At 36.6% G+C, this 18,499-nt stretch overlaps 1 protein-coding gene across 7 annotated transcripts in view; it reads left to right on the top strand.

Moving 5' to 3' along the window:
• RPS6KC1 (ribosomal protein S6 kinase C1) overlaps positions 1 to 18,499 on the top strand; it is a 204,001-nt gene that overhangs the window by 73,872 nt on the left and 111,630 nt on the right. For all 7 annotated transcript variants that reach the window (XM_070768601.1, XM_070768600.1, XM_019976168.2 and 4 more), the window contains one exon: positions 2,943 to 3,305. In XM_070768601.1, the coding sequence (XP_070624702.1) occupies positions 2,943 to 3,305 (363 nt within the window). The remainder of the gene's footprint in view (positions 1 to 2,942; positions 3,306 to 18,499) is intronic.

The following is an 18,499-nucleotide window of genomic DNA, read 5'->3' as shown; positions in this document are numbered from 1 at the left end:
ATGGACATGAGTTTAAGTAAACTCCAGGAGTTGGTGATGGACAGGGAGGCCTGGCGTACTGTAGACCATGGGGCTGCGAAGAGTCAGACACGACTGAGCGACTGAACTGAACTGAAGCAATTTGAGTCTATAATAGGGGTTGACAGACTGTGGCCCATGGGCCAAGTCTGTCCTTCCACCTGTTTTTATATGACCCGCCCTATAAGCTAAGAATGGTTTTTACATTTTTACACTTAGCATTTTATTTTGAATTTCAGAAAAGCTTTTTTTTTTTTTTTTTTTTTCAGCTGTGGTATTTCTGGGTTAATATTACTTTTTTTTGTTGTTGTTGTGTGGCATGTGAACATTGTTCGGCATTCAGAGCTCAGCCCCCATCTGAGCAGCTTTGAGGGACACAGGCGCACTTGGACGTGTGGGTGTTGTCTGTGGCTGCTTCCCTGTGACAGCAGCAGCGTTGACTAGTTGTGACTGGGATTGTGTAGCCGAGAAAGCCTAAGATATTCACCCTGTGGCCCTCAGAAAAACAGTTTGCTGACCCCTGATCTGGAACTGTTCACTCAGATCCACCTTTGATTTTGACTTAGTGTGTGATGCTGGGGAGATCATTTTCTTCTTTATGTATTACGTTGGCCAGAAAGTTTGTTCGAGTTATGGAAAAACCTGAATGAACTTTTTGGCCAACCCAGTATTTTCCTTCCTGAGAAACGTGGCAGTCAGTATGTATTCAGTGATGATGCAGATCACATAGTTGTTCCAAAACCTAAGTTTTGCCTAACCCTGTTGTGAATCTTATTTAATGATACAAGTCAGTGGCGTTTAAAGTATAGTTTTCAGATCTCTGGGTATTCATTGCTGAGATCTTTTCAGGGACTCTCCAAGGCAGAAACTATTTTTTATAATAATCTAGGAAGTTATTTTCTGTTTCTACTTTGCTGACGTTTGTACTGATGATCCAAAAGCAGAGGTGGGTAAAACTGCTGTACTTGAGCATGAATCAGGACAGTGCTATGAGACTGTGACAGTATTCGTTGCACATCCTTACAGTAATACCAATGCTTACTTCACCTAGGAGGTCCTTGATAAAGCAGTAAAAACAGTTAATTTTACTGAAATCTCAACCCTTGGATATATGTCTTTTATATGCTATTATGTGAGATGAAATGAAAATGAAGAACACATTACATAATGAACTGCCCTGGTTGTCTTGGAAAAAGGCACCTTTGCAGTTATTTGAACTGTAAACTAGCCACTCTTTTCCTGGGACCCCATTTTTGCTTGAAAGAATGATTGACAGACAACTCATTGTTCATTTCAAATGAAAAAAGGAAGCTTGTACTTCAAGGAAAACAGTTAACAGTATGTGTTGCCAGATAGTGATGATATTCTAGTTCTCAACACCAAAACAGAATTTTGGAGAACCTGTATCAGCCACTTTGAGCCTAACAGTTTTACAATATGTAAACAATTTTCTGACGAGGTTGGTGGTGATAGCAAATATGATTTTCTTGGAGATATTGTAATGATGAAATTTATCACCATTTGGAGGCTCCATGTAACTCAGGAAACTAATATTTTCAAAATGACCAGAGTGTGATGTTATAGACTCATACATGATAAAAGATCCATTCAGTGTGTGAGACAGACCCATAGATTTGAATGTAACAGAAACAGAAATTACACTGATAGAAATTTATATTCCACATGTAAACTAACCTTTAAGAAACTATTACTTGTTAAGTTTTGTTGTAGTATCAAAAAAACGATAGCTATAGTTATTTGAAAAGGCTGTTAAAATACTCACCCCATTTTCAGTTACTTACCAATGTGACATTTTCTTCAACTCTTTTAACCAGAACGACATTCAACAGATTGAGTGCAGAATTAGACATGAGAATATGGCCATCTTCTGTTAACAAGATTTGCAAATATGTAAAACAATGGTACTTCTTAATTATTTTTATAAAAATTATGTTAACATATAATGGACTTTAAGTGTTTAAAAATTCAGTCTATTTTTAAAATACCAAGATCAGTAAATATTTACAGATGTAATCCATATAAACAAAAGCTCTTTGAGGTCCTTAATCATTTTTAAGAATGTACAAGTAGAGCAGGTTTAGTAACGGTTATTGTAGTTCAAGATTGTGTATCATGAAGTCAGTTATATGAAATGGAAGAAGTGATTTTCATTGAGTAAATGTTCAGTAGCATTCTCTATTCATTTTCTGTCAGAAAACTAAGATGCAAATACTGACCAAAGCTTTTGCCAAAAGCTTGTGGAAGAGGCTGAAACATGAATTTCAAAAAATTCGGTTAAAAAAGTGCTGCATGGCATACATTTTCCAGATATGGATGGTTACTTAAAAGCACATCTCTGAGGATACATTATATTATGTATAGTAAAATTATTATTATGTAATTGCTATAAAAGTTATAATTTAATCTTAGCCTATTATGTGCATTAGCTCTTTTTCTCATTTAAAGCCTTGCATAATAAGTTTTATTATTAAGTAACTTGTGGTTGGTCACACAGTAAGTTTTAAGAGCTGGGATTCAGGCACTTCTCTTTTCTATTCTAAAGCGCTTATTCTTTTCCTTTTATCATAATTCTGTTGTTCACAGAACCTGTGTATATAAGCATCAACCTTCTGTAAATACAAGATCCTGTGGTAAAGGCTTGTAACAACAGGGCTAGATAAAGACTTGTCTTCAGTTTTAGTTTGATGGTTAAGGCAGGAGATTGTCTTCCAGAACTGTGGGGAGATAGTACAAAAATGAATGAACTAAGCTGAAACAAATTGCTAGACACTGACTTCCATCAGTAAATTGCAATCTTCCTGATTGACATGGGTAATATGAAAAAATGTTTAGTCAGTGTGATTTGTATTCTTTTGGCCGATTCTCAGTTTAATATCTGTTCACTATTGTGATCATATTTCTAGGTTTCTCCAGCGACAGTGACCTGGTATCTCTTACTGTTGATGTGGATTCTCTTGCTGAGCTGGATGATGGAATGGCTTCCAATCAGAATTCTCCCATCAGGACTTTTGGTCCCAATCTTTCTTCGGATTCTTCAGTGCTAGGGACTGTTTTTTCTGACAGTGAACAGAACAAAACAGAAGAAGAACGGGAAAGTCGTAGCCTTTTTCCCAGCAGTTTAAAATCCAAGCTTGGCAAGAGAGATTATTTGGAGAAAGCAGGAGAATTAATAAAGCTGGCTTTAAAAAAGGAAGAAGAAGATGACTATGAAGCTGCCTCTGATTTTTATAGGAAGGGAGTTGATTTGCTCCTGGAAGGTGTTCAAGGTACAATTTTATCTGTATTATTATATTTTGGCATGTTCTTTTGTTGATATTTGGGGGAAAATACACACACACACACACATACATACTTGTATATATAGCAATTTCTTATGTATAATCTTGTGTAAAAACAAGACTGAAAAAAAGAAATTACTGGAGATTAAATTACCTAAATATGGTAATTTAACTTTTAATTACGTGGTGGAAGACAGTATACTTAAGTCTCTGCTTTGATCAATTAATCAACACAAACAGAATTTTTAAAAATCAAGCTTCTAAGTCCCTTGTTTGAATAATATATATATATATATTTTTTCCTGCCATGTTCACCTGATTCTGTCAGGAGTATTCCCAGAGATTCTTTAGTACATTCACTCTTGATGGCCTGAAGAGGCGAGATGAAATGGGCTGTTAAACTGAGATCGTAAAGGGTTCTTGGATTTGCTTACTCTTCCGTTTGTGTTAGTTGTGATAAATTCTCAGCCAATTAATGGGGGTGATACAGGACATGGAGAGCTGAATGCTGCTAAATGTCTGTAAGTAGAATTTAGCCTGTTATTTATTTTTAAGCATCAGTTTTTCATCATTTGCCTTTCTCTTAGGGAAGCAGATTGAAGCATACTGCGATTCGTAATCTGACGTCCCGGACACAATGGTCAAAGGTTAATAGGACCTTCTTCCAGTGGTTTTCTTTCAGGAAAATCATCGTTGTTGTTGTTATTCTGTGGTCTTTGACTTGTCAGTACTGTTTAGATTATCACAGTCTCCTGGATTACTAACAGTTTTTGTTTTTTAACTGCAGTACTTCTGCCCTCACTATGCTTGGTGTACTGTGGTCAGAAGCCTCTCTTTACTCTTCCTCCAGTATAAACTTTCCGTCTTCTAGTATGAGTGATGTAAAAATGGATACTTGGCCATAAGGAGTGGAAGAAGGACTGTGTGTAGTGGCATCCTAACAACTTCTTAACTAGGATTTTGGTGAATTTTCTTGGTTTTAGCTTTCACACTCCCACAGCTATCTAAGACCACCAGTCCCTGAAATTTTGGAGAGATTTACATTGCTCTGTTAGTAAGGCAGCTTCCTTGAGTTGATCAAACAGTAACCACTTATTCATCTACTTTTTAACTTCTAAAATTTTGTTGCTGCTGTTTTCTTTCTTTTTGTTCTTGAAGGGTTTTGCCTTAAAAATAATTTCTTTTACTGCCACATTAATGGAACTTCAGGAGGGAGCATCTCTTATGATTTGATTGATATATCATTTTGATATAAATTTTGTTTTTCAGGTAGTTTCATTGTCTTTTGGGTTTTTTGTCTGCTAGTGGAACATTCCAATCTTAATGACTTACTCATTTTTCTTCTTTGTCTTAATTCTCATTTGGAGTTTGAAAATGGGGATGAGTTGCAAACAGTTAGATTTAGTGTTACCCCCTTTTTTTTCTATGTAATTTTGTGCTAAAACACAAAATTGACATATATAAAACATATCAGTGTGTTACTTTTCTGTTTTAAAGTTATTAGTATTTAAACCTTAGAACACTTCATAATGTTACCACTTGATGGCACCAGAAAAATAAAAATCTTTTCTTCAAAATGAGAATTGTGGATACATATCAGCAAATACCAAAAAATAATATTGTTTCATTTGTTTCATTATTTCATAATAATAATGTTGTTATTTGTGATTATGGTGGTGAGTTATTTCTCCACTGCAACTTGATACCAAACCTACTGGTTCAGTTCAGTTCAGTTCAGTCGCTCAGTCGTGTCTGACTCTTGCGACCCCATGAAACGCAGCACGCCAGGCCTCCCTGTCCATCACCAACTCCCGGAGTCCACTCAAACCCATGTCCATCGAGTCAGTGATGCCATCCAACCATCTCATCCTCTGTCGTCCACTGATCTCCAGTAGCATATTGGACACCTACCGACCTGGGGAGTTCCTCTTTCAGTGTCCTGTCTTTTTGCCTTTTCATACTGTTCATGGTGTTCTCAAGGCAAGAATACTGAAGTGGTTTGCTGTTCCCTTCTCCAGTGGACCACATTCGGTCAGACCTCTCCACCATGACCCGTCCGTCTTGGGTGGCCCCACAGGGCATGGCTTAGTTTCATTGAGTTAGACAAGGCTGTGGTCCATGTGATCAGATTGGCTAGTTGTAAACCTACTAGACCTCTGTCTTAAGGAATGTTAAAATTTAAACATACTTTTTTCTATTTAGCTTACCACATTTCTGAAACTGCAATCTCTATTTCTGCCTGGATTAGTTTTTGTGGTTAATATGCCATCAAGTCTAAAAAGTTATAGTCAACTAATTTTTTTTAGCCTTCTATTGTTTATCCATAATGTGATCAATTTAATTCATACAAACCGTGGTGACCATAGTCACAATTCTAACTTTTAACCAAAATGTATAATAATGTCTGTTTCAGGCACATGGTTATACATTTAACATGTTATATGTTTAAATGTTATACATGTTTAAATGTAACATTAGGGCAGTGTTTCTAGTCTGTGGATTCTGTTTAGAAATATACCAGTCACCACACATGGACATTATTTTTGAAAAATGTTTTCCCCAGTTTTACGGAGGTATAATTGACATATGACATCATAATGATTTGATATACGCATATATTGTGAAATGATTACTGCAGTAAGTTTAGTTAACACACATCACTTTACATAGTTATATATTTTTTTCTAGTAATAAGAACTTTAAAGTTATTCTTTTAGCAGCTTTCAAATATACAATATAGTAACGTTAACTGTAGTCACCATATTGTATGTTGTCATTGTTCAGTTGCTAAGTCGTGTCCGACTTTTTGTGACCCCATCGACTGTAGCCCTCCAGGCTCCTCTGTCCGTGGGACTTCCCAGGCAAGAATACTGGAGTGGGTTGCCGTTCCCTTCTCCAGGGAATCTTCTTGACCCAGGGATTGAACTGGAGTCTCTGACATTGGCAGGCGGGTTTGTTTTTTTTTAACCACTGACCCACCTAGGAAGCCCATGTTGTATGTTTTATCCCCCAAATTTATTAATCTTATAAGTGAAAGTTTGCATTTTTTGACCACCTTCACCACTTGCCTCTGGCAACCACCAGTCTGTTCTATTTCTTTGTTTGGTTCCGTTTAGATTCCACATATAAGTGAGATCATATGGTAGTTGTCTTTCTCTGACTTAATTTCACTTAGCATAGTGCCCTGAAGAATTTATTTTTTATGGTTGAATGATATTCTGCTGTATATTATTCACTATCTATCATAAAATATATTTTTTATGGTTGTATAATATTCCACCACACTATCAATTCATCTGTTGATGGACACGGGTTGATTCATGTCTTGGCTGTTGTGAATAATTCTGCAGTGAACATGGACATGTAAATATATCTTTGAGATAATGATTTGTTTCTTTTGAATATATACCTGAAAATGGAATTGCTCAATCATATGGTAGTTCTATTTTTAATTTTTCCTCCATACCAGTTTTTGTAGGGGCTGCACCAATTTACATTCCTACCAACAGTGTATGAGGATTCCCTTTTTTTCACATCCCTGTCAACATTTGTTATGTATTGTATTTCTGATGATAGCATAGCCATTCTGACAGGTGTGAGGTGATACCTCATTGTGGTTTTGATTTGGGTTTCCCTTATGATGACTGATGTTAAGTACCTTTTCATATACCTTTTAAGCATTTGTATGTCTACTTTGGGAAAATGTCTGTTCACTTCCTCTGCCCATTTTTTAATCTGGTTGATTTTTTTCCTTTTGAGTTATGACAATTCTATATGTATTTTGGATATTAACTTTAAAAACATTTTATAGTGACACTACAGCTTCATTGCTGTGCCTGGGCTTTCTGTGGTTGTGGCGAGTGGGGACTTCTCCCTCCTTGTGGTGCCTGGGCTTCTCGCTGCAGTGGCTTCTTTTGTGGCAGGGCATGGGCTTCAGTAGTTGCAGCTTGCAGGCTCTCGAGCACGGCTCAGTAGTTGAGGTGCATGGGCTTTGTTGACCTGTGGCGTATGGGATCTTTCTGGCCAGGGGTCAAACCCATGTGCCCTGCATTGTCAGGCAGATTCTTAACCATGGGACGACCAGGGAAGCCCCTGGATATTATCTTCTTATCAGGTATATAATTTGCAAATATTTCTCCCATTGGTATATTGCCTTTTGACTTTAAAAAAATTTTTTTTTAATTGAAGGATAATTGTTTTACAGAATTTTGTTGTTTTCTGTCAAACCTCAACATGAATCAGCCATAGGTATACCTATATCCCCTCCCTTGTGAACCTCCTTTCCATCTCCCTCCCCATCCCACCTCTCTAGGTTGATATAGAGCCCCTGTTTGAGTTTCCTGAGACATACAGCAAATTCCTGTTGGCTATTTATTTTACATATGGTAATATAACTTTCCATGTTACTCTCAACATACATCTTACCCTCTCTTCCTCCTCCCCATGTCCATAAGTCTGTTCTCTATGTCTGTTTCTCCATTGCTGCCTGCAAATAAATTCTTCAGTACCATTTTTCTAGGTTCTGTGTACATGCGTTAGTATATGATATTTCTCTTTCTGACTTACTTCACTCTGTATAATAGGTTCTAGGTTCATCCACCTCATTAGAACTGACTCAAATGCATTCATTTTTTATGGCCGAGTAATACTCCATTGTGTATGTGTGCCACAATTTCTTTATCCATTCATCTGTTGATGGACATCTAGATTGCTTCCGTGTTCTAGCTATTGTAAATAGTGCTGCAATGAACAATGGGATACATGTGTCTTTTTCAGTTTTGGTTTCCTCAGGGTAGATGCCTAGGAGTAGGATTGCTGGGTCATATGGTGGTTTTATTCCTAGTTTTTTAAGGAATCTCCATACTGTCTTTCATAGTGGCTGTATCAATTTATATTCCCACCAACACTGCAAGAGCGTTCCCTTTTCTCCACACTCTCTCCAGCATTTATTGTTTGTAGACTTTTTGGTGATGGCCATTCTGACCAGTGAGGTGATATCTCATTGTAGTTTTGATTTGTATTTCTCTAATAATGAGTGATGTTGAGCATCTTTTCATGTGTTTGTTAGCCATCTGTATGTCTTCTTTGGAAAATGTCTGTTTAGGTCTTTTCCCCACTTTTGGATTGGGTTGTTTGTTTTTCTAGTATTGAGTTCTATGAGCTGCTTGTATATTTTGGAAATTAATCCTTTGTCCATTGTTTCATTTGCTATTATTTTCTCCCGTTCTGAGGGTTGTCTTTTCACCTTGCTTATAGTTTCCTTTGCTGTGCAAAAGCTTTTACGTTTAATCAGGTCCCACTTGTTTACTTTTGTTTTTATTTTCCTTACTTTAGGAGGTGGATAATAGAAGATCTTGCTTTGATTTATGTCATTGAGTGTTCTGCCTGTTTTCCTCTAAGAGTTCTATAGTTTCTGGTCTTACATTTAGGTCTTTAATCCATTTTGAGTTTATCTTTGTGTATGGTGTTAGGAAGTGTTCTAATTTCATTCTTTTACATGGAGCTGTCCAGTTTTCCCATCACCATTTATTGAAGAGACTGACTTTGCCCCATTGTATATTCTTGCCTCCTTTGTCAAAAATAAGGTACCCATAGGTGCATGGGTTTATTTCTAGGCTTTTCTATCTTGTTCCAGTGGTCTATATTTCTGTTTTTGTGCCAGTACCATACTGTCTTGATGACTGTAGCTTTGTGGTATAGTCTGAAGTCAGGAAGGTTGATTCCTGCAGCTCCATTCTTCTTTCTCAAGACTCCTTTGGCTATTTGGAGTCTTTTGTGTTTCCATTTGAGTTGTGAAATTTTTTGTTCTAGTTCTGTGAAAAATGCCATTGGTAATTTGATAGGGATTGCATTCAATCTGTAGACTGTATTTGGTTAATATAGTCATTTTTACAATATTGATTCTTCCTACCCAAGAACATGGAATATCTCTCCATCTGTTTATGCCATCTTTGACTTCTTTCATCAGTGTCTTATAATTTTCTGTGTACAGTTCTTTTGTCTCCTTAGGTAAGTTTATTCCTAGATATTTTATTCTTTTTGTTGCAAGGGTGAATGGGATTGATTCCTTAATTTCTCTTTCTGATTTTTCACTGGTAGTCTATAGAAATGCAAGTGTTTTCTGTGTATTGATTTTGTATCCTGTGACTTTGCTATATTCACTAATTAGCTCTAGTAATTTTCTTTTATTATCTTTAGGATTTTCTATGTACAGTATCATGTCATCTGCAAACAGTGAGAGCTTTACTTCTTCTTTTCTGATCTGGATTCCTTTTATTTCTTTTTCTTCTCTGATTGCTGTAACTAGGACTGCCAAAACTGTGTTGAATAATAGTGGTAAAAGTGGTGACCATTGTCTTCTTCCTGATTTTCAGGGGAGTGCTTTCAGTTTTTCACCATTGAGCATAATGTTTGCTGTAGGCTTATCATATATGGCCTTTACTATGTTGAGATAGGTTCCCTCTGTGCCCATTTTTTGTAACATTTTAATCATAAATGGGTGTGAATTTTGTCAAAGGCTTTCTCTGCATCTATTGAGATTATCATATGGTTTTTATCTTTCAATTTGTTGATACAGTGTATCATATTGATTGATTTGTGTATATTGAAGAATCTTTGCATCCCTGGAAAAAACCCAACTTGATCATGGTGTATGAGCTTTTTGATATGTTGCTGAATGCTGTTTGCTAAAATTTTGTTGACGATTTTTGCATCTATGTTCATCAGTGATATTGGCCTGTAGTTTTCTGTTTTTGTGTTGTCTTTGTCTGTTTTTGGTAGCAGGGTGGTGGTGACCTTGTAGAATGTTTGGAAGTGTTCTTCTCTCTGCAGTTTTTTGGAAGAGTTTTAGAAGGATAGGCATTAGCTCTTCTCTAAATGTTTAATAGAGTTCTCTTGTGAAGCCATTTGATCCTAAAATGCTTTAAACTTTTTATTTTGTATTGGGTATAGCTGATTAACAATGTTATGATAGTTTCAGGCGATCAGCAAAAGGACTCAGCCATTCTGAGTATGTATCCATTTGCCCCCAAACTCATGTCCCATCCAGGCTGCCACATAAATAACATTGAGCAGAGTTCCATGTGCTACACAGTAGGTCCTTGTTAATTATCCATTTAAAATAAAGCAATATACACACACGTCAATCCCAAACCCAACTGTCCTTCCCCTTCTGGTTTCTCTTTTGATTTTGTTGATGGGTTCCTTTGCTCTGCAGAAGAAGGTTTTTAGTTTGAGGTAGTCCCACTTGTTTATTTTTGGTTTTGTTGCCATTTCTTTTGGTTTCAAGTCCAAAAACTATTACCAAGACATGTCGTGGAATTTACCCTCCATGTTTTCTTCTAGGAATTTCACGGTCTCAAGTCTTACATTCAAGTTTGTAATCCATTTTGCGTTTATTTTTGTGTATGGTGTGAGATAGGGGTCCAGTTTTACTCTGTTAAAAGTGACTGCCCAGCTTTCCCAGCACCATTTATTGTGCATATTCTTTTCCTATTGAATATTCTTAGCTCCTTTGTTGAAAATTAGTTAACCATGCATGTATGGTTTTATTTCTGGACTATCTATTTGGTTCCATTAACGTTTATGTCTTTTTAATGTGAATACCGTACTATTTGATTACTATAGCTTTATAATATAGTTTGAAATTAAGAAATGTGAGACCTCCAGCTTTTTTCCTCTTTCTTAAGATTACTATGCCTGTTCAGTCTTCTGAGGTTCTGTATAAATTTTAGAATTGTTTTTTCTGCTTTTTGAAATTTTGATAGAGATTGCTTTAAATCATGGGTCACTTTGAGGAGTATGGACATTTTAACATTATTAATTCTCCCAGTTCATGAGCTTGGAATATCTTTCATCATTCTCTTCAGTTTCTTTCATCAGTTGTTTGTTGGTTTTAGTATACTTATGTTTCACCTCCCCAGTTAAATTTATTCCTAGGGTTTTTTTTTTTTTTTTTAATGCAGTTTTAAGTGGGGTTGCTCTCCTAATTTATCTTTCTAATACTTTGTTGCTAGTGTGTAGAAACACACTGATTTTTGTGTACTGATTTTGTATCTTGCACTTTTACTGAATTTATTAGTTTAACAGTTTTGGGGGGAATCTAGGATTTTATGTATCTATCATCATGTGGTCTGTAAAAAGACACAGTCTTACTTCTTCCTTTTGATTTGGATGTTGTCCTTCCCCCATCCCCCTTTTCCCTTGCCTGATTACTCTGGCTAGGACTTCCAGTACTGTGTTGAATAAAGTGGCAAAAGTAGGCACCCTTGTTTTGTTCCTGATCTTAGAGGAAAACCTTTCAACTTATTACTGTTGACTGAAGTTGAGTATAAAGACTTTGTTCTTTTGTTTGTGGGGAAACTGGAGGCTCTCGCTTGTGAACTAACTTAACATTTAGGAGCAGAAGAGATGTTTTCGTGGAGAAAAACTGTTATTGTGGCATCATTATAACTAGTTATACCAATGAGTCATTTTAGTTTAACTCTTTCTGTGAGAATTGTTATCTGTGACCTTGGATTGGATTGGCATGCTTTAAAATAAAATAACTATTTCTGGATATCTGATAATCCAGAGAAATAGTCTTTCAGAGCTAAGTAAGAGTACTTTATACAGGGGTTCTTATGAGTTGACAAGTTTTGTTATTTTGCATACTAACTATTCAGCTTAACTAACTATGCTTTCTAAAGGAATTTGTCTAGGTTGTTTGTAGATCTTATAAAGATGGCTTGATGTTTTTCTTACTTAACTGGTGTTTGCACAGCTGAGACTAGATACAGAACACAATAGCAGCAGTTCTCTTGCCCATCCAACAAAGAAAAAGCATACACTGAGTGGTAACTTTGAACTCTCCTTTTGAATCCAACAGTTATTTCCTTCGTCTGGAAATGGCTCTTGAAATTAGGGTCCCTCTACACTTCTAAGTCCTCAGGTTTTTCTGGATTTAAGAGAGAAAATGCAAAAAGTCAAGATTGAAGGAATCAAATTGACTCTTTGAAGAGAATGTTTCAGAATTTCTCATTTCTGTCTCTATAACCTTTCATTTCTGCCTTATTTATGTTTTTCTGCAAGTGACTGATATGATTAATCTGTATTCTTAGTGTGGGCTTATTGGAATAATTGAGATAATGTGGAGTGGCAAATGGATGATATAAAGGTATTCATGAAATATTTAAATAATAATTTATTATTGATTACATGTCTGTCACTGTACAACGGGTTTTTCTTAATGTTATTTTTAGCAAACCTATATACTATGAGCTATGGCTAGTCACACTGGGCTTTTTCTAAGGACACCAAAATTTAGAGGGTGCAAACATTCACTATAATGATTCTAAAAGCTTGGCACCTAGTTAGCAAGAATAATTATTTAAAAGAGGAAGCTACCAGATGGCGAGCATTGTTAGTAACACCCATCTGTGGGCTACATTATGAATTACAGAATTGATTTGAGAGCTGGTTTTGTTCAGTTTGTTCTAGGTGCCAACATTGCTGGTTTATTGTATTTGTAAGGTGGTTACTGGAATCCCCATTTTACAGATGGAGAAAACTAGTTCAGTCGCCAAGTCGCGTCCAACTCTTCATGACCCCATGGACTGCAGGATGCCAGGCTTCCCTGTCCCTTGTCATCTCCCAGAGCTTGCCCAATTTCATGTCCATTGAATCGCTGATGCCATCCAACCATCTCATCCTCTGTTGCCCTCTTCTCCTTCTGCCTTCAGTCTTTCCCGGCATCAGAGTCTTTTCCAGTGAGTCAGCTTTTTGCATAGGGTAGCCAAAGAACTGGAGCTTCAGCTTCAGCATCAATCCTTCCAAAAAGTATTCTGGGTTGATTTCCTTCAAGATTGACTGGTTTGATCTCCCTGGTTTCCAAGGGACTCTCAAGAGTCTTCTCTAGCACCGTGGTTCAAAAGCATCAATTGTTCGGCACTCTGCCTTCTTTACTGTTGAGCTCTCACATCCATACATGACTACTGGAAAAGCCATAGCTTTGACTAGATGGACCTTTATCGGCAAAGTGACATCTTTGCTTTTTAACACACTGTCTAGGTTTGTCATAGCTTTCCTGCCAAGAAGCAGTTGTCTTCTACCTTCATGGCCGCAGTCACCATCTGCAGTGATTTTAGAGCCCAGGTGGAATTCTGTTCCTGCTTCCACCTTTTACCCTTCTATTTGCTGTGAAGTGATGGGACTGGATACCATGATCTTGTTAATTTTTTCAATATTGAGTTTTAAGTTGGCTTTTTCACTCTCCTCCTTCACCCGCATCAAGAGCCTCTTTGGTTCCTCTTCTCTTTCAGCCATTAGAATGGTATCATCTGCATATCTGAGGTTGTTGATGTTGCTCCTGGCAGTCTTTATTCCAGCTTGTAACTCATCCAGCTAGCATTTCACATGATGTGCTCTGCGTATAAGTTAAAGAAACAGGGTGACAATATACAGCCCTGTTGTACTCATTTCTCACTCCTGAACCAGTCAAAACTAAGGCTTATATAAAATATTAGCAGCACAGACCAGTGAAAGTTTCATCCAGGATTTAAATCTAGGTCCTTTTGAATTCAAATCTTGCCTTCTTTCCACTCTGCCATGCTACTTCTCACATCTCTCTCCTATTAGATTAACTTTTTAACATGGAGACATATATCTTCTTCACAATCAAATATTTTTAAACTTCAAGTATTTTTTCTTTTTCATTCTGCCCATTTATTTCTTTGCTCATTCAGCCATCTATTCATTCAGTTGACCGTTCAACAAGCTTTTACTTCTTGTATGTACCAGGCATTGTGATAGTGACTATATAGTGTTCTCTTATAAAAATATAAAATTGAATGATGGCCTTTCAAAATGAGACCTCCTCTACTTTCTCCGCATTCCTTTTTTTCCTTTCTTTTCCTCTCTTCTTCTCTCCCCTCTCTTTTCTGTTTCTTTTTAAGTCTCCTGCATGCATTATGAATATCACTATGAAAAGAGTCCTTGGAAGAAAAGTTATGACAGCATATTAAAAGACAGCATATTAAAAAGCAGAGACATTACTTTGCCAACAAAGGTCCATCTAGGCAAAGCTATGGTTTTTCCAGTGGTCATGTATGGATGTGAGAGTTGGACTATAAAGAAGGCAGAGTGCCAAAAAATTGATGCTTTTGAACTGTGGTGTTGGAGAAGACTCTTGAGAGTCCCTTGGACTGCAAGGAGATCCAACCAGTCCATCCTAAAGGAAATCAGTCCTGAATATTCATTGGAAGGACTGATGCTGAAGCTGAAGCTCCAATACTTTGGCCACCTGATGCGAAGAACTGACTCATTTGAAAAGGCCCTGATGCTGGGAAAGATTGAAGGCAGGAGGAGAAGGGGACAGCAAAGGATGAGATGGTTGGATGGCATCACTGACTCAATGGACATGAGTTTGAATAAACTCTGGGAGTTGGTAATCGTCAGGGAGGCCTGGTGTGCTGTAGTCCATGGGGTGGCAAAGAGTCGGACATGACTGAGTGAATGAACTGATGAAGAGAGTTTCTTGATGTTGTTGGTGTTTTTTTTTTTTTGGTCAAACTTACTGATATTTTTAACATATGAGACTACTTGTGATGCTATTACTCAGCTGAAAGATGCAAACAGTCTTCTGCAGTTTTCCTCCTGGTAAATGGTATAATAAGCGGTACCAAACCATTTTTCATGGTTTACCCATCCCCTGCGTTTATGTGTGCTAGGCTCTCAGGGATGTCCAGATATATTTCAAAAGCCGAACTTGTGTAGAAGTACTACATCATTCTGGGTCTCTTACTGGGTCTTGATTGTTTTTCTTCCCCTTCCTGCAGTGAGGAATAGAATTTCTGGAGAAATCATCAATCTACATATATGTCTAGGTTTCCTTTCAGTCACTTGGACTAGCTCAGAATTACAGGGTTGGTTCTAGGACATGTGTGAAAGTGAAGTCGCTCAGTCGTGTCCAACTCTTTGTGACCCCGTGGACTGTAGCCCACCAAACTCCTCCATCCTTGGGATTCTCCAGGCAAGAATACTGGAGTGGGTTGCCATTTCCTTCTCCAGGGGATCTTCCCGACCCAGGGATCGAACCCAGGTCTCCCACATTGCAGGCAGAAGCTTTAACCTCTCAGCCACCAGGGATGTGGCTAGTCTCTATGCAGTCATAATGATATATATTTCACATGCTTTATAAAACAGTTTTGACCATAGATTTATTCCTTTGAATGAGTTACTCAAATATGAGGAAGCTCAAAGGATAACTTTGTTTGCTTTACAATGGATGGATATATGAGAAAGGTAGTAGTAAGTCTATGTTTGATGAAGAGAAGCAAGTCACAAGATTTCTTATTGCTGAATTCCAGAAGTGAAAATATGTAGCTTTAAACTTTGTTTGGCTGTTTACGGTGTTAACTCTGATGATCTTACGAAAATATTATTCAGCCCACTTTTTCTCTAAGGGGTTGCCCAGTTCAGTACAAAGCATATTTATAAGGCTAACAAGACAAAAACCTGTATTTTAAGAAAAATATTTATTTATTTATTTGGCTTTGTCAAGTCTTAGTTGAGGCATGCAGATATTTTCCTCGTGGTTCACAGCTTCTTTAGTTGCAGTGCGCAGGCTCCAGGATGGGGGCTTCAGTAGCTGTGGCACACAGGTTTAGTTCTCTGCAGCATGTGGGAACATTAGGTCCTTGACCAGGGATTGAACCTGAGTCCCCTGCATTGTAAGGTGGATTCTTAGCCACTGGACCACCAAGGAAATCCCCAAACTTTTATTTTTATCAGCAATAGTGGCGTGATTGTCTAGCCATCTAATACATTGGCTCCTAGCTTTTTTGATTTATGATCTACTTTGAGAATTTTTCCCTTTGTCAATGTTGTTTCTACTGTGGGGTCTCCTTATAACTATATGAATTTGAAAATCACCTTAAAAAACTGAGGTATAATTGACATATTTTATTTTCAAAGTTTTTATTATTTTAGAAATCATGTTTTCTATTTCCGCCAAAAAAAAGCTATTGAAGTTTTACTGGGCATTGAATTAAATCTAAATAAATTTGGGCAATATTGCCATCTTAACAATATTAAGTCTTTCAATCTGTGAACATAGATGTCTTATTTATTTAGATCTTCTTTCTTTCAGCAATATTTTGTGATTTTCAGCATATGAATCTTTTGCCTCCTTGGTTAAATAGGTTCCTAGATATTTATATTTTTCAATGCTATCATAAATGGAATTGTTTCATTAATTTTCTTGGCAGATTGTTGATTTCTAGTGTGTTAAAACACAACTGATTTTGTGTGTCTATCTTGTATCTGACAACTTGCTGAATTCATCTGTTAGCTCTAGGTAGGTGTTTGTAAATTCCTTGGGATTTCGGTATATAGGGTTATTTTACCCATGAATAGATGTAGTTTTATGTATTCTTTTGCAGTTTGGTTGCCTTTTGTTTCTTATCTGATGCTCTGGCTAGAACTTCTAGTATAGTGTTCAGTAGCATTGGGAAAGGAGGCATCCTTGTCCTGTTCCAGATCACAGGGGGAGAGCTTTGTCATTAACCATTGACTATGATGTTAGTTATTGGTTTTTCATAGGTGCCTTTGGTAATGTTGAAGAAGTTCCCATTTGTTTCTAGTTTTGTCAAGAAAGAGAGTTAGATTCTGTTATATAGAATTACTACAGATTTACAACACAAATTTATTATTTTATGGTTCTGTAGGTTAGAAATCTGCCATGAATCTTACAGGCTGAAATCAAAGTTTGGGCAGGACTGTATTCCCTTCCAGAGACTCTCGTGTTTCCTTGCCTTTTCCAGCTTCTAGAGGCCACCTGCATGTCTTCTACCTGGAAAGCCAGCAGTTTTGTATCTGCCTGGTCATTTTCCCATAGTTATATCTCACTCTGATTCTTAGCAAGGAAATGTTGCCTGACTTTAAGAACCCAGGTGATTTGGTTGGGCCCACCTTGATAATTCAGGAAAATTGCTCGGTCTCAAAATTTGTAACCTTAATCGCATTTTGTAAAGTTGTTTAGCCAAGTAAAGTAGTATATTCACAGGTTTCTTTGTTAGGGCACAGACATCTTAGGAGTCCATTAGTCTACCTCCTGCACTTGTGAATTACTTCTAAGTAATATATTTCTAGGGCTTCCCTGGTGGCTCAGATGGTAAAGATCTGCCTGTAGTGCAGGAGACCTGGGTTCAGTCTCTGGGTTGGGAAGATCAAGTGTACTATTTAATATCCTAGCAGTTGAGATTTTTTTCTGATTATCTTTTTGCTTCCGATTTCTAGCTTAATTCCATGGTGTCCAAGGGACTTTGTCTGAATGATTTTAACTTTTTGAAAATTGTTGAGACTTTCTTTATGGCCAGGTCATACTATTTAATCATTTTAACACAGGGACTTGAAATGGGGATGCTTGATACATTATGTTATTTGAAGGTTTCATGACACTTTCTATAACATAGCTATCATATTTATGTTTGTAGGACATTTCCCACATTTTAGTAGTCTCTGTAATTTTTGATAATCAGTCATTATGGACTAGTCATAGGAACTTATAATTAAATTGATTTTTGAACTATATGAGGTGTCGTTAAGTTGTTCTCTGATTAATGAAAGCATACCTGCTTTTATTGGCTGTGGGTGAAAAGTTCATGATTAAAGTACAATCTTGGTATAAAATAGTTATCATGAATAAACCTAGATTAATTTAACTTTAACATTGTTTTTGTCTCTAGTAAATTTTTTTTTCTTGGAATCTATTTCAATAGATGTTAGTATAGTTATCTACCTCTCTTATGATTAGTTTTTGTATGATACATTTTTCCATTCTTTATCTTTCAACCTATATTTGTCTGAATAAAAGTGTTTCTCCTGTAGATGGAATGTAGTTAGATTAAAAAAAAAAATTGGTCTTATAATCTCTACTTTTTGATTGGCATGTTTAATCCATATTCATTTAATGTATTTAATAATATCGGATTTATGTCTGCTGTCTTACTATTTGTTTTCTATATGTGTCATTTCTTTCTGTTTTTACTGCCTCCTCTGTGACTAGATGTATTTCTAGGCTATCTTTATTATCTTTTTTTTCCCCTAGATTATATCATTTTGACTTTGATCTGACTGATTTTCCATAATAGTTTTTTTTTTTTAATTATTTAATTGAAGGATAATTGCTTTACAGAATTTTGTTG

The sequence above is a fragment of the Bos indicus genome, chromosome 16 (assembly GCF_029378745.1).
Source record: "Bos indicus isolate NIAB-ARS_2022 breed Sahiwal x Tharparkar chromosome 16, NIAB-ARS_B.indTharparkar_mat_pri_1.0, whole genome shotgun sequence".
In the NCBI taxonomy this organism is placed as follows: domain Eukaryota; kingdom Metazoa; phylum Chordata; class Mammalia; order Artiodactyla; family Bovidae; genus Bos; species Bos indicus.
The sequence above is the reverse complement of the archived record's forward strand: the minus strand, read 5'-3'. Positions and strand labels throughout refer to the sequence as shown.